We start from the raw sequence: 23,150 nt of genomic DNA, 5'->3' as shown, positions 1-23,150 counted from the left end.
CAATTTTGGCCAGAATCAATTTTACAGAATCAATTCTGCCAAAATCAATTCTCTCCGCCGCAGAACCAAACACACGCATATATATTATAGATCAATACATCAATTATTCTAAAAGTGAATTTTCGCTTATAGTAGGGAATGGAGGGAGTATGTTAGAAAAATAAGAATTTTGAGTACTCATGTTTCTAACAATATGTCTTGTTTTTATGCATGTGTACCAAATTAAAAAATGGAAAAAAAAACACAAAAGAATAGATGGAAACATGTGACACACGAAACATATAAGTAATAATATTTTGATAAAATAATAGAATATCATGCAATATAAGTTATTTAATAAATAAAAGTTAAAGGAACGGACAACCAATCAAAATTCATTATTTTGACAAATCATTTAATTAAATAAAATTTATAACTTCTCTTTTCCCACTAACTTCATCATTTTTCTGGAAACAACAATTCATCACCTCTACCCATGAAAATCAATCATCCACAATCCCGCAAAATTCATCTCTCGTTAATGAGTCTTGCACTCAAAATAATATGTTTTGTGCTGGCCAGGAATCACAGGGTGGTGAGATGGAGTGTCGACTAGAATTAAGCGGGTAGGTTGTGAATCGGTGGCTCTAAAATGCATGACATCACGGCGAAGAACTACAAAAATGGTGGAACAATGTTTGTGAAAGTGGGCACAAATTTAGAGTTTTGACTATGGTTTTTAACTCGCCATAACATACCCATATATGTAATTTGTGAGATGGTGATAATTGTTAAGTTTGATGTGGAGTTGTGTTCGGCTTGTGTGCATAATAATAGGAGCACGATGCATATACATAGATGTTTGTTATAATTTTTAAATAATTATAAAAAAAAGAAAATATGACATGATAAAATGTACAAATCTTATTGGTTGATTGTGGAAAAGTGGGTTTTTTTGGGTAGATATATGGAAAAGTGGTTTTACCTGCATTTCCCTTGAATCCAATAAAGAATAGATAGGTAAATCTAATAGGGGTTTCGTAAAAATAAAATAACGGAATTAAAATTGACAATATAATCACTTTATACTTTTATCATATATAATAGTCATTCTTACCTAACCTACATGATTTAAAGAGTCATATTTAATACATGAAAAAAATATATATATATTATTCTTTACAAAGATATATTGATGGGTATATAGTTGTTGGTGCTATCTGTTGAGAAAATCATTACTTTTCGACATTGAATTTTCAACCTACACAAAACAATATTTAATATTGAAATGTATGACTATAGTCATAATTAATTCATGAAATGAGATAAAATCAATTTAATGTGAATTATCTAATATTTAAAATAGATTTTTTAATTGAAAATAAATAATATATTAATTTTTTATACTTTCTTTAATTAATATTCATCACACTTAAATTTATAAACTAAAAATAAAAATTTTAACATCAGAGATATATATGACGTAAACTGTCGAGTTTACGTTTCAATTCAACATAGACTAAATGAGTTGCGTAAAAACTCGATTCTGACAACTTTGGTTATGCATACATGCATCTAGCGAAATTACTATATTATAGTGCCAAATTTATAGGTTTGTTCCTAAAAAATAGACTTAAATGTCTACATTTTTTGATTTGATTGAATGCAAGTATAAAATAGTTTTACACAGTGTTATAAATTTAATATAAAAGTTTTTGTTTGTTATATTTTTTTTAGTTTAAAGCACACAGTAAGTCTAAATTAATTTTACACTAAAAACCAATAAAAAAATAGGGTCACGCGGCGAAAACTATAGTTCTGATTGATTGATAGTATAAATTATTTTACACTATTCAAGAAAACTCACTTGAAAGTTGAAAAGCTTTTATGTACACTTTCATTTTTATTTACTGTACGTATTGGTGACAATAAAATCGCAGAGTTAAGGTTAAGGAAGTTAAACAGTTCTCTACATTTTCCCACAAAAATAGGAGTAAAGGCAAAGAAGTTATAATCATACTCCTATATATATAGATATAGACCTTGGAAGTTCTCAAGAACAGTGTAAGCAAAATCAAGAATCTCCAAAACTTTTCATATTCTACCAGCTTTTCACTCCTTCTACCATCTTTTTTTTTCTCCTCAATATATATCAAGTTCATTTCTAGTGATCATTGCAGTTATAAGAATCTCTATCTCAAGGGATTTCTTATTACACATTTATTTGCCATTATATATATGCATGCATTTTGTTAGTCTATTTTGAAACTAAACGGTAATAGGAGAGAACAATGGAAGGAGAAAGTTCAAGAAAGAAAAAAGCCACTTTCAATGACTATGGTTTCATGGATTTGGTTTTTTCTTGGTCTATTGAAGATATTTTAGATGAAGATTTCTATAAGAACAAGGTTTGTACTTTGTACTATTCCTTTATTTTATCTTATCAAGTTTTTATTTTTATTTATGTGTAAAATGATACTAGCTAGTGACTTATGACTCTTGATTTGACTGTTTAGATTGGTTGTGTGATCTTGATTTGACGGTTTAGATTGGTCACTAACTTTTGAGTGTAAGATCATGACCATAGTTTTAGATTGTGACCTAATATATATAACGGTTTTAGAGGTCTCTGCAACAACATATTTATCTGAATTTCACCTCATTACAAAGGTTTATAGTGTAACTGCAATGCAACTGCGACCACAATTTTAAAACATGATCATGACACATTTATTTACAATTGTTTGTATATTATATAAATGACTTTCTTTCTAATTAATCACACTTGACCCTTAATTTTGAGTCTATCTATTTTCTTTTATTCAGGTAGAAAAGATTGGACTATCATTTCAGTCCATTAATCATTATCTTGGATCATACAAATATCCAATACTAGAAGAGACTCGAGCGAGTCTATGCTCGAGTATGGAAGTCATTGACCAAGCACCTTATGGAAGAGTGGCTGGACTGAAATTGGCCAAACCATTTAAGAACAAAAATGATGATGAAATGGAAAAACCAATAAAAAATAAACTGTATAACTTGAAAATCGACCATTGGCAAAACAGGTTTGTTCGCGGTGAGCCATACAAAACATTGCCTGGAGATGTTTTGGTTTTGTCTGATTGTAAACCGGAATCAGCAAATGATCTGCAAAGATTCGGAAGAATGTGGTGTTTTCTGTCAATTGTGAAGACAGAAGATGAAAATGATGGTGAGACTATGGGTTCTGTTAGTTTTAAAGTGATTGCATCTAAAGATCTTGACCTTGATGAGTTAAGATACGAATCTCTATATATTGTTTTCTTAACAAATGTTGGACCGAATAGAAAAATCTGGAGTGGTCTCCACATGAGTGGTGGCAATTTGAAGCTACTAAATCAAATCTTATGCAACAGTGATGATGTGGTAAGTAAATTGATTTTAGGATTTAAGCATTTATCTGAGTATCCAACACTGACACAACATTGACACCGTAATGTTTTATTGGTGTCAATGTATCATGTCAGTGTCAGGTGTCCGTGTACCTTGTGTCAGAGCTTCAAGATTGATGTATACCTGATTTACCATGCCAACTAGATTAACTGATTTTTTTTCTGATTGTGAAGTTATATATATTTAGGAACTGTTATGTTTTGAAATGCTTGATTATTAAGTTAGTGCTACAACTTATTAATATATCTATCTGTTCGAAAGCAGGTCAAGAATTGTGAGTGCATTTCTCCAGCTGATACTATATTCGATGATCGTTCATATCAAAGATTAACATCAGGGTTGAATGAATCGCAAAACAATGCGATTCGTGATTGTCTTTCTGGCATTCATTGCAGTCACAGTTCTACTGTCAAACTTGTTTGGGGTCCTCCTGGGACTGGAAAGACGAAAACTTTAGGAACATTGCTTTATGTTCTAATGAAAATGAGATATAGAATCCTGGTGTGTGCACCAACAAATGTTGCGATCAAGGAAGTTGCTTCACGTGTGTTGCGCGTTGTAAGAGAGTCACTTGGTAGCCAAGTCGGTGATTTGGCCTGTTCTCCAGGGAACATTCTGTTGTTTGGAAATAATGAGAAGCTTGATGTTGGTGGAGAAGATATTGAAGATATATTTCTGGATAGCCGCGTGCAACAGCTCAGGAAATGTTTATCGCCTTATACTGGTTGGAGACATTGTTTTGACTCAATGATTAATCTTCTTAAATATTGTGTTTCTGATTATCAGATGTTTGAGAATGAGATAATAAGATTGAAGAAATCAGGCATTAAAGGTTATACGTGTAAGTCGTTTCCGGAGTTTCTGAGAGAAAAGTTTCGTTCTAGAGCATTGCAACTAAAAGATTGTATTTCTATGTTATGCACTCATGTACCAAAGTGTCTCATTTTAGAACATAACTATAGGAACTTAGTGTGTTTAAATGAGACACTTGAATCATTTCAAATAATGTTGTCTCAAGAGCATTTGTCTTCTGATGAGTTGAAGACACTTTTCCGTAATCTCGAAATGCCTGAGGATTCATCTTGGTATTCTAAGAATGCTGCTGCACAAAATATGTTCAAGAAGAGAAATCAATGTTTATCAGCTTTAGAAACTGCGAAAGATTCACTTGACAGACTCGAGTTGAAAAGATTTACCGATGACCATTCAGTTAGAGACTTCTGTTTTGAAAATGCATCAGTAATATTTTGCACAACTTCTAGTTCCTTTAGGTTACACAAGGTTTCTATGAAGCCGATTAACCTTTTGGTGATCGATGAAGCTGCACAACTTAAAGAGTGTGAATCAGTAATACCTTTACAACTTCCAGAAATCAGCCACGCCATTCTTGTTGGTGATGAGTGTCAACTGCCGGCTATGGTCAGAAGTAATGTAAGCATATATAAAAAACTTATTTATCTATTTATTAATTCTTCATCTTGAATCCATTTCCATTTCTCATTCGTGATTGTTCTTTTTGTAAGGTTTGTTCTGAAGCTGGTTTTGGAAGAAGCCTATTTGAGAGATTAAGTTTATTGGGTAGCCACAAAAACCTTCTCAATATGCAGCATAGGATGCATCCACAGATAAGTTTATTTCCAAATTCACATTTCTATAATAACAAAATTCGTGATGCTCCGCATGTTGAAAGAAATTACGGAAAGCAATATCTTCCTGGTCCAATGTTTGGTCCCTATTCTTTTATAAATGTTGCCGGGGGAAGAGAGGAATATGATGATGATGGAAGAAGTTATAAGAATATGGCTGAGGTTGCTGTCGTCATGACGATACTAAAGAATTTACATAAAGGTTTGTCCTATTATGCATTTATTTTTACTTTAGTTGTTCTTTATGTATGTAGGTAATGTAACATTTTTGGAGCAAATATGATTTATGTATTACATGTACTATCTTAATTTTAATATATAGCTAAATTTTCTGTGTTGCAGCATGGCTAGCTACGAAGGAGAAACTTTCCATTGGCATAGTTTCTCCATATGCTGGACAAGTTCTCAAAATTCAGGAGAAACTAGCAAGAATGAATGATATTATCCATGATGGATTTGATGTGAATGTGAAATCAATTGATGGTTTCCAAGGTGGTGAGCGCGATATCATTATATTATCAACTGTTAGAACAAATTACAGGACTTCACTTCAATTTGTTTCATCTCGTCAACGAACTAATGTAGCTCTTACAAGGGCTAGGTAGATTTGAAACTCTAACTTATCCTAACTTTTTTTTTTATAAGAATATTATTATATCAATTGAAAAGTTTCTTATGATTTTATTTTTAATCATTGCTAGGTATTGTTTGTGGATTTTGGGCAATGAAAGGGCCTTGGCAAGCAGTGACAATGTTTGGAAGAGTTTGGTGCTTGATTCCAAGAATCGTGGATTTTTCTTTCATGCGGATCGAGACACTGAAATGGCTAAGGCTATCTTTGATTCCATAAAAGAGTTAGATCAATCTCTTGATTTGCTTGATACAAATAGTGTAATTTTCAGAAATACTCTGTGGAAGGTATATTATAGATGCAGCTATAAACTTCATACTTCTTAGATCTTTGAAGTTCATTAAGAATATACTTAACATTGCCACCCAACCTAAATTCTGCAGGTGCATTTCAGCGATAGATTCCGTAGATCATTCAAAAGGGTGCGCACTCAACAGAGCAAAAACTCGGTCATAAATGTTTTAGAAAGACTTGCGACTGGATGGAGGCCAAGAGGGCGTAGTATAGAATTTGTTTGCGAAAAGTCATCCAAGATTCTGAAACAATTTAAGGTGGAAAGTCGCTACATTATTTGTTCAATAGAGATTGTGAAGGATTTGAGGGGCCACTTTCAGGTTCTCAAAATGTGGGACTTAGTACCAGTAGAAGATATTCCACAATCAGCTAAGCGCCTCGATTGTGAATTCAGAAGATATACAGATGAATATATAGCGTGCTGCAAAGAAAAAGGTTTTGATGGGTAGGTTCCTTATTAATGTTGTACATTGCAGTAGCATTATGATTCTTAAAATTGCATACATTTGTCGCCAATGCAGCCTCAATGGTGTCCATGATTCGGTCATAAGGCCTTCGAAACCTTTATAATGCAACTGCATTTCAAAACTAAAAATATATTTTTAACCTTAATTCTTCTTTCTTTGTGAACAGGAAAGTAGAGTTTCCTTTGAGCTGGCCAAGAAGTGCGAACATCGAAAAATTTAAGAGTTTTGGTACTAATGACACAAAGGAGGGTGATTTAGTTCCATCTGAAGATGAAAATGATCGTGCTCAAAACTCGATGATCGAGGAGAGTACTTTGTTGATGAAGTTCTGCAGCATTTCACCAGATTACACGCTTGACAGCTGTGACTCTATTGAAGCGGATCTTCTGTTTGAGTTAACTGAAGAACAGCGTAACATAATTGTCTTCCCTAGGAGTACATTTGTACTTGGTCGATCAGGCACTGGAAAAACTACAGTTCTTACGACTAAGATGATTCGAAATGAGAAAATGCACCATGTGGCTTTAAAAAGAGTGTATGGTCCCTATTTCAATGCAAGCGAGTCTAGTGAGAGTGCTGTTGAGATTAAGATACCGGTATTACGCCAATTATTTGTGACATTAAGTCCTGGACTGTGCAAAGAGATCAAACACCATGTTTCTTGTTTTAAAAGGTATGCGTCTTTTTCTACGATACTCTTTATTTGTTCGTAGCAAGTGAAAATTTTGCCTGTCTCACAATTTAATTTATTCTCTTGCAGGTCCCTAGGGGAGATTGGTTCAGTTGATGCATATATTGAGGATGCAACAAACTCATTTTCTGATCTTCCATCCCATTTATATCCGCTTGTTATAACATTTCGCAAATTTTTGCTGATGCTTGATTGTACTTTGGGTAATTCTTATGTCAAGAGATTTTCTGATCTCGAGAAGGAGGTGAATTATGAAAGATTTGATTCAATATACTGGCCTCGCATTAATTCGCAATTGATCAAAAAGTTGGATTCATATCTTGTGTTCACTGAAATTATGTCACATATAAAAGGTGGCATTAAAGAAGCTGAAATAGGTAAGTTGAGTCGTGATGACTATTGCACTTTATCTGAAAGCCGAGCATCAAGTAGTTTGAGCATGAAAACAAGAGAAACGATATATGATATATTTCAAGACTACGAAAAAATGAAGATGAAAAAGGGAGAATTCGATATGGCTGATATTGTACTTGATCTCCATCATAGACTGAAGACTGAAAAATACAAGGGTGATTTAATGAACTTTGTGTTTATTGATGAAGTGCAAGATCTCACAGTGGCGCAAATTGCTCTATTTAAACACATTTGTAGAAATGTTGAAGATGGTTTTGTTTTCTGTGGAGATACAGCACAAACCATTGGAAGGGGTATTGATTTTAGATTCCAAGATGTAAGATCACTCTTCTACAAGAAGTTTGTGTTGGAATCTAAAAGTCGGCTTTCGGATAAAAAACACGAGAAAGTAAAAGGATGTGTTTCTGATATTTTCATGTTGAGTCAGAACTTCAGTACACATTCTGAGGTACTGAAATTGTCACAAAGTATCATTGAACTTTTGTATCATTTCTTTCCGAATTCCATCGACATGTTGAAGGTGGAGACAAGCTTGGTGTATGGAGAACCTCCTATTGTTATCCAATCTAGGGATGGAGAAAATCCAATTCTAACAATTTTTGGAGGAAATGGATACAATGGAGGGAACATTGGAAGGTTTAGTGAAAATCAAGTAATCCTGGTAAGAGATGATTTTTCTAAGGAAGAAATCACACGAGTTGTCGGAAAACAAGCTCAAGTTTTGACGATTTTGGAGGGCAAGGGACTTGAATTTAAGGTTGGCACAACCATTAATTTATTTTATTATATTTTCTTTCTGTAGTATATTTTTTTTCCTAACAACTTTTTTATGGTCTTTTTTTCTTTTTGGAATTTTTGTAGGATGTCTTATTGTATAACTTTTTTGCTTCTTCTCCGTTGAAAAGGCGATGGGGGATAATATACGAGTACATGAAAGAAACGAATATGTTGGATGCTCGATTTCGTATCAATTGTCAAGGTTTTGTTGAATCAAAGCATAATGTTTTGTGTTCTGAACTGAAGCAACTATATGTTGCATTAACTAGAGCTAGAAAGAGGTTATGGATTTGTGAGGAGGATGGCGACGAGTTTTCTAAGCCTATGTTTTCTTATTGGGAAAAGAAGAAACTGGTACAATTCAAGTTACTAGATAGTTCTTTTGTTGACACAATGAAGGCTGAAGGATGAAAGAAGTGGGAAAGAATTGAGATCAAGGTGCGGAAAAGGTAATCATTTACACTTTCTGTCCTTGTATAAAATTCTTTGAAATGTTAATTTTTGGAATGCAATATGAAAGTATACCATTAGTGTTTTGAGGATGCTTAATCATTATTATGAATTGCTTCATCAAATTAGATAACAGTTATAACTTATAAGCATTTCTTTGTCAATATTTGTAACATTATTAGCTCTCTAGGTAACATAAAAAGTGTGAAATATTTGTGCAAATGTCTAAATTTAGATATAATTTTATCATTGTATTTGTCCAAACTCCAAATAATAATATATGCAATGAATCTGTTTTGTTTGCAGATGAATCATCAAGACAAGTACTAATGATGCAACTTTTGGAGGATCTTGCGGCACAAGGAAATTATTAGAGATTGTTCAGTGTTTTGATGATTTTAGGTGTTATCTCGATTTTTGTTTTGTCAAGGATTCTCGAAAGAGCATGTATATATATATTTTGTGTATGTGTATGCAATTATTTTGAAACACAAGATTGCTAAAGTGTTTGCAAATGCAGAAAGGTATATATTTTCTTGGATATTATTGGTTCTGATTATATTTTTAACAAATGCAACCTGAACTAGATTTACTTCCATCCACACATTTACTATTAGGTTTAAACTATATAGTATATAGAGTAAAGCAAACACACAGCAAAGAACAATTTGTTATTTCATTCAAAAGGAAAAATGAAGTACTCATGAGTATGTTACTTGCAGTACAAGGCAGGTTTGAGTAAAAAATAAAAACTGCAAGCTGGATTACCAAAATTGAATACATCTCACTTGTTATTAAATTAAGATTAGCACGTTTTGTAAGAGCCTCTAAGATTGTTTTACTTGGATCTTGCATTTTGCTTACATCAACAAGTCATGCACGTGGTACTAACCTATGCACCTAACACTCTTACCCCCTTAAATCAAAATCTTACATCTAATTTCCTCATATCTTGTCACAAATCCAAAACTTTCTCTCTTCATATATAAATAAATAATAATAATTGCATTTGGCTAGCTATCTTCACTTTCACAACACAACATGACTTTTGATGTGTTTCTTCTTAGAGACATTGGTATCTCACTTTTCATCTTCTTAATCTCATACTTCTGCATAAGCTTAATTCTCAAAAACACTTCTAAAAATCTCCCACCAGGTCCAAAAGGATGGCCAATTCTTGGTGTTCTACCACACTTAGGAACCATGCCACATGTCACACTAGCAAACATGGCCAAAACATTTGGACCCATCATGTACCTCAAAATGGGCACTTGTGACACTATTGTTGCCTCAAGCCCAAATGAAGCTAAAGCGTTTCTCAAGACTTTGGATCACAATTTCCTAAATAGGCCCACTATTATAGGTGCAACCCATTTGGGCTATAACTCACAAGATCTTGTTTTTGCAAAATATGGACCTAAATGGAAACTACTTAGGAAACTAACAACCTTACACATGCTTGGTGGAAAAGCCCTACAAAATTGGGGTAATGTGAGAGAAAATGAGGTAAAAAACATGGTGAGATCTATTCATGAGTTAGGGATAAAAGGTGAAGCAATAGAAATTGGTGATTTGTTGTGTTGTGCAATAACAAATATGGTGAGTGAAGTTGTACTAAGCAAACGTATATTTGCAAATAAAGGACAAGAATCAAAGGAGTTTAAGGAAATGGTTGTGGAGTTTATGACAATTTCTGGAGTCAACATTGGTGATTTTGTACCTTTTATTGGTTGGATGGATTTAGGAGGTGTGGTTAGTAAAATGAAATGTTTGCATAAAAAGTTTGATGTGTTTTTGACTAAAATGATTGAAGATCATGTGAAGTGTGCTCATGAAAGGAAAGAGAAGCCAAATTTTTTGGATATTTTGATGGCAAATGGTGATGATCATTTTGGTGATGAGAGATTGAGTTTGTCTAACATCAAAGCTCTCTTATTGGTACCTATCGTTCTCCTCCTCAACTTTTTTGTCTCTTTTTAAATTGTACAAGTCTTATTATTTGCTTGCTAGCTAACAATTTTTTCCTCCCCAAACAAAATTAACTAACATTTATCTATTAAGTATAGGCTTAAATGTAACTCCCTATTTTTTTCTATAAAATAAATGAAGTTTTGGTTCTCATTTTAAAAATTCATTTTTTTGTCCCCAAAGTATTATTTGAATTAACTTCTCCAGTTATATGTGCAAAAAATACTTTGGTACAAAATAATTATTTAAGTAACAACTATAAAAGTAAAGGTTGCCAGTGACACTTCACCACAATATAAATAAGTAAAAACGAACCGTCCAGACAGCGATGAAAAAGTCTGTCTTCGCTTAGGAGACCCCTCAGACAAGGTCAATCTAGTTGAAGTTGATTATTTTTTTTGTCAGGCTAGTTGCCTTCTTTGGTAGGTTTGTTGAAGAAAAAAGTGTTAGGTTAGGTTAGGGTCGAAGTATCTCTCCCTGGGTATGCTAGTTCCCTCTATCCTTTCACCCGACTAACTCCACACGAGAGGCTGATTCTCTGTAGTCCTCGTAAGCATAGTTCAGTTTGTAAGAACATTGCATGTAAAATGGAGGGACTGAGGTTCGAACCCTAGTACTTCCACTATTTCACCTTAAAAAGTGAAATTCTAGCCACTACGTTACTTGACCAAAACAAAAATAATAAATAAATAAGTAAAAACCATTTTCTTTTGCATACTAAGTTAATCAAATTTAATCATATGACTATTTATGTCCATCTGAATTGACTACTTACCTACTTAGTTTAATTAATCACAAGCTAAGTTATTCAATTGTTTACCCTATAATCAACTACGTATTTGTGTGATAAGTTAATGACAAAACTTATGTACAATTTCATTCATCTTAGCTTAATAGTTGGCGTATCAAAATATGACACATGAACTATCTTCTTAATGAGTTAGTGTAAGGACAACAATCGAGGTCATGAATAGCATAAGGACAACGATTATTAAATTTTCATTTAAAACATCTCATATCATCATCATCATCATTTATTTCTAAATATTTAATAGAGATTAAAACTGTAAATTTTAAAATACAGTGACAAATTCAGCAGAATAGTAAAAATATGAAATCAAAATTACAATTAAACCTAAAGCGAAAACGTCTGTTGCATAAATTAACACCTAACTCTTACTTCTATGCAAATGAACTAGATATTTATTGTTAGATAAACATTTGGAGTAATATTAATATAAGATACACAAATTCATAATCTAAATTGTCTTGACTTTCTTTCAATAACTCTGATCATGGTGATGGGAGAGAATATGTCTGGTTCCAAACTATATTTTTTAGGTCAAGATTTTCATTTTATTTTGTTAAACTTAATTAGAATTTCATGGTTGTAACACAAATGTATCTTTTCCAAGAATTTGTTCACTGCAGGGACAGATACATCATCTAGCATCATAGAATGGGCACTTGCTGAAATGCTAAGAAATCCAAACATCTTGTTAAGGGCCCAAAAAGAAATTGATCAAGTGGTAGGCAAGGGAAGAATACTAGTTGAATCTGACCTAGAAAAATTACCATACCTTCAAGCAATATGCAAAGAGACATATCGTTTACATCCATCTACACCCCTTAGTGTTCCAAGAGTGTCAAATGAAGCATGCCAAATTAATGGTTACTTCATTCCCAAGAATACAAGGTTCAATGTGAACATATGGGCCATAGGGCGAGACCCGAATATTTGGACGGATCCATTAGAGTTCAATCCCGAAAGATTTTTAAGTGGAAAGAATGCAAAAATTGATCCAAATGGTGTTGATTTCGAGTTGATTCCTTTTGGAGCTGGAAGAAGGATTTGTGTTGGGTATAGAATGGCTATTGTGGTGATAGAGTACATTTTAGGCACATTGGTACACTCTTTTGATTGGAAATTACCAATTGGTGTTGAGCTAAATATGGATGAGGCCTTTGGACTTACTTTGCAAAAGGCGGTGCCTTTGTCGGCTATGGTTATTCCGCGATTGGTGACGAATGTTTATGTTTAAGAGAGCTACTATATTATACTCTCAATAAATTTTTAAAATTAAGATCTCTTTTGAATTTATTCATCCAGACCCAATGAAAAATGTGATTATTTTTTGTCATATGGATGAGTAAATTGAGAGGGGTGTAGCTTTTAAAAAATAATTGAGGAGATAAAAGTAGCTCTTCTAGACACATTATTTAATATCTTGTTTGTCATAGTTAGTTACATACTATTATGTGATAAATTTAGGCCATTAAAATAAAGTTTCAATAAGATATATCATGACTGTGTAATAAATTTTGTGCACGTTATCATTATGAATAGCCACAAAGTTATTTTATCTTCTTTTAATTTATTTATTCATGAATTACATTTAATATTTATTAGACATAGCTTTAGGCCTTTAAAAATAGGAATGCCCAAATAAATAAATGGAATATCCCCAAAATTAAATCCTAATAAATCAGTAATTCTAGTCTTCCGATCTATTAAATATTAATGATAGAGCCAGCATAAATAGTGGATTTAGCTGATTGATAATTTGCCCACAAACTTCCCTATAGTCCAAAAAGAGTTTTTTTAAGGGCTTTCAAATTAGAAAAATTACCTCTACACAAAATTATCACATCATCAAGAACATAAGATGACACTAGGTATCTCGAGGACTAGCCACAAGAGAAAATAAACCATCGTTAACCAGCATAGAAATATTCAAATATATCTACTAAGGACAATTCCTCAACAATACAAAAAAGTAGAGGAAAAAGATGATCATTCTACCTAACTCCTCTTTTGCAAGAAAAATAACAAGTAGTCTTATGGATCGGATTTCGTGCAGTCGGGTTGTTGGTGCAGTCGTGCATTCACGCTATTTATAGTCGTCTAATCAAGATCGGACGGTCATAATTTAAAATTGGTATTAATTGATTGCATTTGTTTAAACCGTCTGACCACGATCAAACGGCTATAAAGTGACTGCACGGAAAATTCAACTACACATAATCCATTTCCATAGTCTTATATATGAATTCCATGCAGTCATTAAATGGTGCATTCTTGCCGTCGGTTTGTTCTCTATCCTTTTATTAAAATTAAATGATCCAAATTTAACATTATGAAATAAATCATATTTGATGGGAAATAGATTTCATGCAGTTACAGGAAGGTGTTGTAACTGCTCTGGCCATTCCGGATCTGGGCCGTCCGATCTTTGATCGATGACTGTGATTATTTTGCTTTATAAACCTGTATTTTAATTTTGAACTGTCTGATCTCAAATCAACGATCATGATTGATTATCGCGTGAAACTGCGTCATTGTTTGACTATGTTTCATAGGTGCGGGTACCGTACCGGTACATGGTACGATATTTTTAAAAAAACTAAGGTACGGGTACGCTCGTATATATATTTTTTAATATAGCTATATAATTAAAATAATAAAATTATATTCTTAAAACAAATAATTAAATATAAAAAATAGCAAACTTTAAAAGTAGTTATATTGTGGTTTACACGTTTAGGAAATTAGGAGTAGTAGTAAGACTATGTGGCTCTGCTTTCAAAAATAAATAAAAAGGAAAGGAGACTGAATCGATTTTAATTCTAAACTAAAGTAAATCTTTATTAAAAAAAAAACAAATAAAAAAAGTTTGGGATTGGGAAAGTGTTGCAAAAGAAAAAGAAAAAAAGAATGAGAATAGTTTTTTATGAAACATGTAACATGTGTGTACCTAAGAGTACCACGCGCGTACCCCGAAAGTACCACGCGTGTACCCGCATGAAGAAAAAAAAACTTGGTACTTTGAAGGTACATACCATGGGAGTACCGTACACGTACCGGTACTCGGTACCGGTACTCTGTCTAAAAACGGAGTACCCGTGCAACATAGTTGTTTGACAATGACAGCAACAAATTCAGATCCATATCTAATGGTTGTTATTAGGGACTGAGCCAGAAATTAAGTTTAGGGGGGACCGAATTTAAAAGTACAATTTAATAAAGAAAAAAAATATATTTTAAAAAACTAACATATACAAGAAATTATAAAATAAATCAAAAGTTAATATTGCGAATCTTCATTATATGGGCAATATTTCTTAAGTCGGACTTTTTGGCACATCTTTTTTTACATTTATTATAATTTTAGTCTCAACCTATGTGTTTTGCCATAAAATTTGAGAGTTTTTGTGTAAAAATTGTGAATTTTAAGCTCAAAAGAGATATTTTGTCATTAAATTCAATATTGGGGCAAAAAGACACTTTTTTTTAGTAAAAATAAATAAAAATTTTAGGGAAAAATATCCACCGAGATCAAATTTATAATAGAGTCCAAAATGTTTGATTAATAAAGAGAGACCATTTTCATAAGTTTATAATAAAATAAGAGAGATTAAAGGTGAAATTAAACGAATAGTATAACAACATAATACATAAAAAATTAGAAAACTTTTAAGGGGGACCGTGGCCTCTGTTGATCCCTTTCTAACTCTGTCCCTGGTTGTTATTCACCTGGAGTTATTTTTTAACCGCAAGTAATCTAAATCCGTCTTACCATTTACAGAGATCGAAAGTGACTATTTGAAAATAACCGGCTAATTTCCATCCAACAATTACGAATATGCTGAATTTAAATTCTTTAAAATGACGATTGTAAAATGACAAAACTGATAAGAATAGTCAAGTCAAATATGTATGACTGCATAGAACAACAAAGTGGCCGCTCAAAGAAACAAAAAAATAACATATAACATGCTAAATTCTAATATGGATCAATTCATTAAGTGGTTCATGGTGGATCAGTCATGAATAACATTATAACGAATACGAATTTTACAAAATCCACCGTTGGATTGAAAGTTTACATCATATAGATCATTCATAGAAAAATTGAAAATCATTTGATATGTTATTGAGACACATCAAGATTAACGGTTAATTAAATAACGTAAATTTTGATGGGTCTCAATAACATATCAAATGATTTTCAAAAAATTTTAAAAAATTTATGGATAATCTATACGATATAAACTTTCAACCCAACAGTAAATTTCGTAAAATTCATATTTAGTAGATCACTTGTCCACGGTGGACCACTACCGTAGCATTAGCCCATATAATATTCAAGCAACAACACATATATTATAAGTCCCACCTACCCTCTAGGAAACAACACATAACATAACATTCAAAATTGGCTGCTCAAATAAAATAAAATACAAACAATGCATGTGTATCATGCATATGTATGTACGTACCATCCGGTTAAGCTATAAATACGTTACAAACAGAATCATTAAACACACCTCAAACTCAAAGTGTAGTAACATATATAACATAAACACTCTTAACTTGTTCAACCTTCTTCCCAATTCAAGACAAAAAATTATAACAAACAACATGGGTAGTGTTGAAATCCCAACAAAGGTACTTAGCAACACCTCTAGTCAACTAAAAATGCCTGTGATTGGAATGGGATCAGCCCCTGATTTCACTTGTAAGAAAGACACTAAAGAAGCTATCATTGAAGCTATCAAACAAGGTTATAGACATTTTGATACTGCAGCTGCTTATGGCTCAGAACAAGCTCTTGGTGAAGCTTTGAAAGAAGCTATTCAACTTGGCCTTGTCACTAGAGAAGAGCTTTTTGTTACTTCTAAACTTTGGGTCACTGAAAATCATCCTCATCTTGTTCTTCCTGCTCTTCAAAAATCTCTCAAGTAAGCAAATTCTTAATTCTTATGATCAATATTTTGTATGATCTGCTAAAATATAAGGGATTGGACTGGAGTCAGGACAATTTCAGTTGTACTGTGTTTTTTATTTTAAAACTATTTCTAGGAGACTGGACAAATTGGACCAACACGCAAGGGACTGAAAAATTAAAACTTTTGTCCCTCACTAATACCAAAATAACATTTTGTCCACTAAATATCGCATAAAACATGTTATACAATAACTTAATAATTTGTCTTGTAATGTTGTTCTATTTCGTGTTGTTCTATCCAGTACTTATTGAGATGAGGCTAAACTTGTTTAATTAATTTGCGCAGGACTCTGCAATTGGACTACTTGGATTTGTACCTGATTCACTGGCCCCTAAGTTCTCAGCCTGGAAAGTTTTCATTTCCAATTGATGTTGCAGATCTCTTGCCATTTGATGTAAAGGGTGTATGGCAATCTATGGAAGAATCTTTGAAACTTGGACTCACTAAAGCTATTGGAGTTAGCAACTTCTCTGTCAAGAAGCTTCAAAATCTTCTCGCCGTTGCCACCATCCTCCCCGCGGTTAATCAAGTATGTCATTAGTTGTTATGTTAATATTTTCTCCTTCACCAAAATTCTTAGTTCAAACCAGTTGAGCTATTCGATCTTCCAATCGAAGTTCATATTAATTTTCTTACTAAATTTACTAAAATAAACTAATGTATGTGTATAGGTGGAGATGAACCTTGCATGGCAACAAAAGAAGCTTAGAGAGTTCTGCAACGCAAACGGAATAGTGTTAACTGCATTTTCGCCATTGCGGAAAGGTGCAAGCAGGGGATCAAATGAGGTTATGGAGAATGATATGCTTAAAGAGATTGCAGATGCTCATGGAAAATCTGTTGCACAAATCTCTCTGAGATGGTTATATGAACAAGGAATCACTTTTGTTCCCAAGAGCTATGATAAGCAGAGAATGAATCAAAATCTGCATATCTTTGATTGGACATTGACTAAGGAAGATCTTCAAAAAATTGATCAAATTAATCAGAACCGTTTGATTCCTGGACCAACCAAGCCAAGTCTCAATGATCTCTGGGATGATGAAATATAAAAGAAGAGAAAGTCCTTGTAATATTTGCATCAAAATCTATCTTTTATTTTCTTTTCTTTGTTAATTATCGTTCATGACGTGTTGGTCGTAAGAGTTTGACCTTGTTTGAGCCGAGCTTTAATAGCTTTTACTATTAAATGTCACAAATAACTTCTATTCGTTAAATGAAGAGAAATGTGAAATATAAAATTTAAATTAGACTATTGTATATCAATGTGCACCACCTAGCTACCAACTGAATAATACTTATGCAACACTATTTTATTTTTATTAAGAACTTACAAAAAATTGCAATTTTGTGTCACTTGAAAGAAGAAAAAAAAAAGGAATTGTTGGTATACAAACATCTTTTTTCTTTCTCATTCCTAATATTAATACATGTGAGGTTACAATTTTCACAAGAAAATTAAAGAAAAAAAATGTTAACCAACCAAATCCCTATCATATCTTTAACATTTCTTAAGGGTTAATTTGTCTTCTTTTGACACCCCCACTCCTCCCATTTTTCAACATTTTGTTTTCACCTTTGACCCATCAAATTTACATCCCCTCCCAACCCCATGATACAATATACTATGTGCAATACATGACCATTCACCCATCAACAATTCACCACCAAAGAAAATTATCAGACTAAAAATAAATAAACCCCCTTTTCTTTTCTTTTTTGCTAATAACACCCACCACAACTATTGTGTGACAAATGAATCACGTCTCTTCCTAGTATGAGCTTCTGGATTTCCTTTTCTCATCATTGCTGCAAACTCATCATAGTTAATACGTCCATCCTGCACATATATCATAATTTCATCAATATTCTTTATGAAATTAAGGATTCTAAACAAGCATTACATTTAATTAACAATTTCAAGTAATCAAGTGTGTGTGCTTGATTTACTAGTAACAACGAATCACCGATGGACACCAAATATGACATTGAAATAGACGCAAACACGGTATACATTGACACCAGTAAAAATTTGAAAAAATAAAATGTGTCTGATGTCGGATACACCTAATTTTTTTTTGTGTCTTGACCAAATCACTTTTGTCTTTTTGAAAATTGAACCCAAACATAAACTAAGTATAACACTTACATTATCTCCATCAACTTCTTGAAGGATATCCTTGATGTCTCTGCCATCATGCATGTTGTATTCACGTAGAGCTTGATCTAGTTCTTCTGTGGTAATGAACCTGCAGGTTTATATAGACCAGATACATTAGTTATTCAATGAATCTAAAAAGTGAATTGTCTGTTATAAAAAGGAACAAAGGTAGTATTATTTATATCGAGTTGTTTATTTACCCGCTGTTATCTTTATCAAAGTATTGGAAGGCAGTGTAAAGATGTTCTTCTCTATTCAATCTGTTCATGTGCATTGTTGCTGTGATGAACTCGTCGTAATCTATCGTTCCATTTCCATCAGCATCGGCCTGTAATTTGTACAAGAATTAAAAAATATATGTAAAAAATAAACGCAATACTATCATGTGTTGTTTATCATAGTTTTAAATTGCAGTCTGCTACCACAATATAAAAATTTTAAAGCTCTCTACGACGACATCACAATTACTACAAAATAGCATCTAATTGATTGCATTTTGCCGCAATATCAAGATTCACAGCGTACTCAGACTACAATTACAATTTAGAATCATTTTTTCGTCGTAAAAATAGAGTGAAAGAATTTTAAAACCTTGTAGATAAAACAACGTCATAATAATTCTATTATTTTGATGATAAAAACAGGTGGAGAGGAAAACTTACAGCTTCCATTAGTTGCTTAACTTCTTGTTCTGAAAGCTTAGTCCCCTGCTTTGCAAGGCCTTGTTTGAGTTCTTCAATTGTAATGGTTCCACTGTTGTCAGTGTCCATTCCCTTGAACATTTCCTTCAACCCCATGATTTCTTCTTCTGACAAACATCCAGCAATTACCTATAATTCATTTGTAAATTTATTATGTTACTTTGTGAAATTAAGAATCCCGGTAATATTTAATGAATAAGCATGGTTTTAAATTGCAGTCTGCAAATGCGGATACAATATAAAGGAATTTGAGGTCTATGCAATTTTGACTGTGTCGGCTGCATTATTTTTGCAATATAAAGATTTGCAGCTTAACTGCAAACGTGACCGTAACCACTATTGGTTTTTCTTGTAACTCAAGCTATCGGGTTATCCTTTGATTCTATGTTTACTTGCTTATTAGTGCTTGCGATTAGTTAGTTAGTTGTAATGTACAGTTGTCAAAGTAGTTAGTTAGTTAGTTAGAGATTGTTGGTTAACTTGTTGCACAAGTTAAGCAAAAGAAACATTTACCTTTAGAGCAACTTTCTTAAATTGGTTCATTGCTCTAAACTGTTTGAGCCTATTGAGTACAGCATTGTCAATAGGTTTATCTGGTGCTTCTCCATCCTCCTTGATCCAAGGGTGATCTATATTTTAAGCAACAAATTCATTAATTTTTTTATATTTAATTTAGTTAGTAAATTAAAATAATGAAATTGTAAATAAAAACAGACAGAAAGGATACTTACTCAAAACTTCAAATGCTGTAAGTCTTTGTTTGGGATCAGAATTTAACATTTTCCTAACAAGATCTTTTGCTGAAGGTGAAATTGAAGGCCATGGATCGCTTGTAAAGTCAATGTGACCTCTTAAGATGGCATTGAATATACCATGTTCAGATTCTGTCAAATCAATTTTTATTTTTCAGTTACAAACAATGCATAAATATACCATAAATTTTAAAATATTACTATTATTAATGGTCAAGAGTAATTTTATTTTTCATTTCAAAAATCCTAACGGCAAAACTCACACATTAACTACGATGAAAAGAGTTACACCCTCCGGTCGCTATTATAAGCAAAAGAACCATTTTTTAGGTTCATTGTAAAATTGATGTATCTGGTCTATATTATGAACCAGATACATCAGTTTTTCACTGAACCTAAAAAGAGTTTTTTTTTTTTTTTACTTATAATAGTGACTGGAGAGAGTATTGCATATTCGAACAAACACCTCAACACATTAAATATAACAAAATTGGAATTAATTCCTTCTTTTGTTGATATATAACAAAATTTAAGATGATATAAATATAAATTAACCTGCCCAAAAAGGAGGGACACCAGAAAGAAGAATGTATAGCATGACACCAATACTCCATATGTCAACTTCTTGCCCATATCTCCTCTTCAACACCTCTGGTGCTATGTAATATGCACTACCAACAATGTCTTTGAACATTTCTCCTGTTTATAAGGTTCAAATTGGTATTAAAATGTGCTTATCTTGCACATGGATATAATATAACAAAGTTTCTATATATAACATTAAATAACAATAAAATGAACCTTCTTTGAAAAAGACGGATAGACCAAAATCGGTGACCTTAAGTGGTGCATTTTCATCCTTATTCAACAAGAGGAAATTTTCAGGCTTAAGATCTCTATGAATAACACCCATTGAATGCAAAGTATGAATAATTTGCACAATCGTCCTCAACAATGAAGCCGCGGCACGTTCAGTATAAAGTCCCTTTGCAATAATTCGGTCAAATAGTTCGCCACCGCCACACAATTCCATGACCAAATGAACAGATTGTTTATCTTCATATGCACCTTTTAGTTCCACAATATTTGCTTGACCCGTTAGGTGATGCATTATTTGCACCTCCCTCCTAACATCTTCTATATCTTCTTTATTCACTAGTTTTCTCTTTGCAATTGTTTTGCATGCAAATTGTTCTTTTGTTACCTTATGTGTGCATAAATGTGTTACACCAAATTGTCCTCTCCCTAGCTCTTTCCCTATTGTATATGTCGCTCTTACGTCCTCCATTGGTCGTTGTAAGACGGGGCCCATGGCAGCTGGTTTTGTTGGTTTTGCGGGAGTAGGTGCGGCTGTTGATGCCGGTGGTTTTGATGTTGGTGGTGGCGTGGTTATAGGGTTTGTCGATGGCTCATTATCGTTGTTATTGTTGTTGTTGTTGTTTTCTTGTTGATTGTTTTCTCCCTTGTCTTCTGCAGCGACCGTGTTGTCGGCCGGTTGATCTCCGCCTTGGGAGCAACAATTTCCCATGGTGGAAGGGAGAGAGGTAAAATAAAAATAAAAATGTTCAAAGGTGAAACAAAAATGTTCAAATGATGAAGGAAAGAGAAAATAGAAAAATGAATGTATGAGAGAGATATAGGATGCGAATATGTCAAAGATGGTGATTGGTGAATAATAATGGGTTTAGGGGGTTGAATGAAAGATTATTTGGAAAAAGTGTACATAAGAAAAAAATTAAAAAAAAATTAAAAAACTATAAAAAAAAAATTAAAAAATTAAATGGTGACAAAATGATTGTTAGTTTAGTTGAGTCACAGCTAGGAATGTTTTGGTGAAATTGGAGCATAGGAAGTATTGATAGTGAGAAATTGTAGGAGGGTGCAAATTGAAAGAGTCTTCTTAATTTAGTGTGTATATTTGTGGGAAGAGTAAGATAATGAGACAAAGGGTGATGAGAATTTTTCGGATGGAAAACTAAATGGCCATTTGTATGTTAAGAAGGTTTAAAGGATCAAATTTTAACGTTGTCTGTTACAAAGAGACATTGTTGTTACTAATTATTATACAGCTATACTACTAAGTTATGGAAGTTTTTAGTGTAAAAAGAAAAAGTTATGAAAGTTTAATTATTTTCTAGAAAAAAAATGTGTACACAAATAATTATTTTCCTATATTGTGGATTACGCACAAAATTGCTTCTTTATTATTCCATCCATCTGGTTCTTTTTATAAGAATTCTTTGTTTTCAAATATAGAAAGAGTGGATAACTAAGAATCTATTTTAAGGCCTGGAAATAGCTTATACTGTATATAAGCACTTATATGAAAAGCATTTTTACTATAACCATTTAATTAAGTTGTTTATAAAAAATATGTTTTAGTCGTTCACATTAGAATATTGTCATTCATATAGTCAAATAGTGGCTTCCAGTTAAATCTGAAACACTTTTTTTTTCTTGTTGAAAGGTGACTGTTATTAAAAAAAAGAAAAATCTTAATTGCACTTTTGGTCTCTATTTTACATGTTCCACAATCTTGATCTCCCATTTAAAAATCAAACATTTTTGTCCCTTTATTTTGATTTTTTTGGAATTTTACCCCTCATTCCATTTTATCACCCAAAAACGCTGATGTGTCACATTTTTTTATTAGCTGACACATAAAGCGCTGATGTGACAATACTCACTTGATAAATAACCATAACATGGAAATCCTCTTTATTAGATTGAATGGCAATGCATCAAAGCTAATGAAAAAGATTTGTTGATTTAGGAGCAAAATTGGAAGGGGAAAAAAAATCAAAATAGGGGACAATAATGTTTGATTTTTAAATTGAGAGACTAAAAATACAATTAAGTCAAAAAAAAAAAAAAAAAGAGAGGCTAAGATGCTCACTTTAAGCCCTCCCGTGAAAATCACACTTGGAATGCCAATTAATATAACAAGGAATAAGAATTAGCAAGAATTGAATACTAAACAACAATAAAAGGATA

The 23,150-nt window shown here is 32.6% G+C and overlaps 4 protein-coding genes across 4 annotated transcripts; 3 read left to right on the top strand and 1 right to left on the bottom strand.

The window, feature by feature from the left end:
* The first annotated feature begins 2,270 nt into the window (after nt 1-2,270).
* On the top strand, nt 2,271-8,745 carry LOC123915293. Its single transcript, XM_045966429.1, has 10 exons — nt 2,271-2,387; nt 2,806-3,384; nt 3,676-4,845; nt 4,938-5,262; nt 5,403-5,661; nt 5,762-5,978; nt 6,075-6,430; nt 6,619-7,125; nt 7,213-8,314; nt 8,419-8,745. The coding sequence occupies exons 1-10, from the start codon at nt 2,271-2,273 to the stop codon at nt 8,743-8,745; spliced, it is 4,959 nt and encodes a 1,652-aa protein (XP_045822385.1).
* Nucleotides 8,746-9,613: 868 nt separating this feature from the next.
* Nucleotides 9,614-13,126, top strand: LOC123919056 (flavonoid 3',5'-hydroxylase 1-like). Its single transcript, XM_045971276.1, has 2 exons — nt 9,614-10,722; nt 12,168-13,126. The coding sequence occupies exons 1-2, from the start codon at nt 9,826-9,828 to the stop codon at nt 12,792-12,794; spliced, it is 1,524 nt and encodes a 507-aa protein (XP_045827232.1). The 5' UTR covers nt 9,614-9,825; the 3' UTR covers nt 12,795-13,126.
* A 2,801-nt stretch (nt 13,127-15,927) lies between these two features.
* Nucleotides 15,928-17,789, top strand: LOC123915900 (NAD(P)H-dependent 6'-deoxychalcone synthase-like). Its single transcript, XM_045967176.1, has 3 exons — nt 15,928-16,494; nt 16,828-17,071; nt 17,214-17,789. The coding sequence occupies exons 1-3, from the start codon at nt 16,004-16,006 to the stop codon at nt 17,592-17,594; spliced, it is 1,116 nt and encodes a 371-aa protein (XP_045823132.1). The 5' UTR covers nt 15,928-16,003; the 3' UTR covers nt 17,595-17,789.
* Nucleotides 17,790-18,213: 424 nt separating this feature from the next.
* On the bottom strand, nt 18,214-21,746 carry LOC123915898 (calcium-dependent protein kinase 17-like). Its single transcript, XM_045967175.1, has 8 exons — nt 20,958-21,746; nt 20,712-20,855; nt 20,136-20,288; nt 19,918-20,033; nt 19,366-19,533; nt 18,904-19,031; nt 18,692-18,791; nt 18,214-18,382 (listed from the first exon to the last, which is right to left on the bottom strand). Exons 1-8 carry the CDS (start codon nt 21,682-21,684, stop codon nt 18,284-18,286), a joined length of 1,635 nt encoding a protein of 544 aa, XP_045823131.1. The 5' UTR covers nt 21,685-21,746; the 3' UTR covers nt 18,214-18,283.
* Between the last annotated feature and the right edge of the window lie 1,404 nt (nt 21,747-23,150).

Source organism: Trifolium pratense, linkage group LG3 (assembly GCF_020283565.1).
Source record: "Trifolium pratense cultivar HEN17-A07 linkage group LG3, ARS_RC_1.1, whole genome shotgun sequence".
Taxonomy (NCBI): domain Eukaryota; kingdom Viridiplantae; phylum Streptophyta; class Magnoliopsida; order Fabales; family Fabaceae; genus Trifolium; species Trifolium pratense.
Note: the sequence above shows the minus strand (reverse complement) of the source record. Positions and strands in the feature narration are given on the sequence as shown.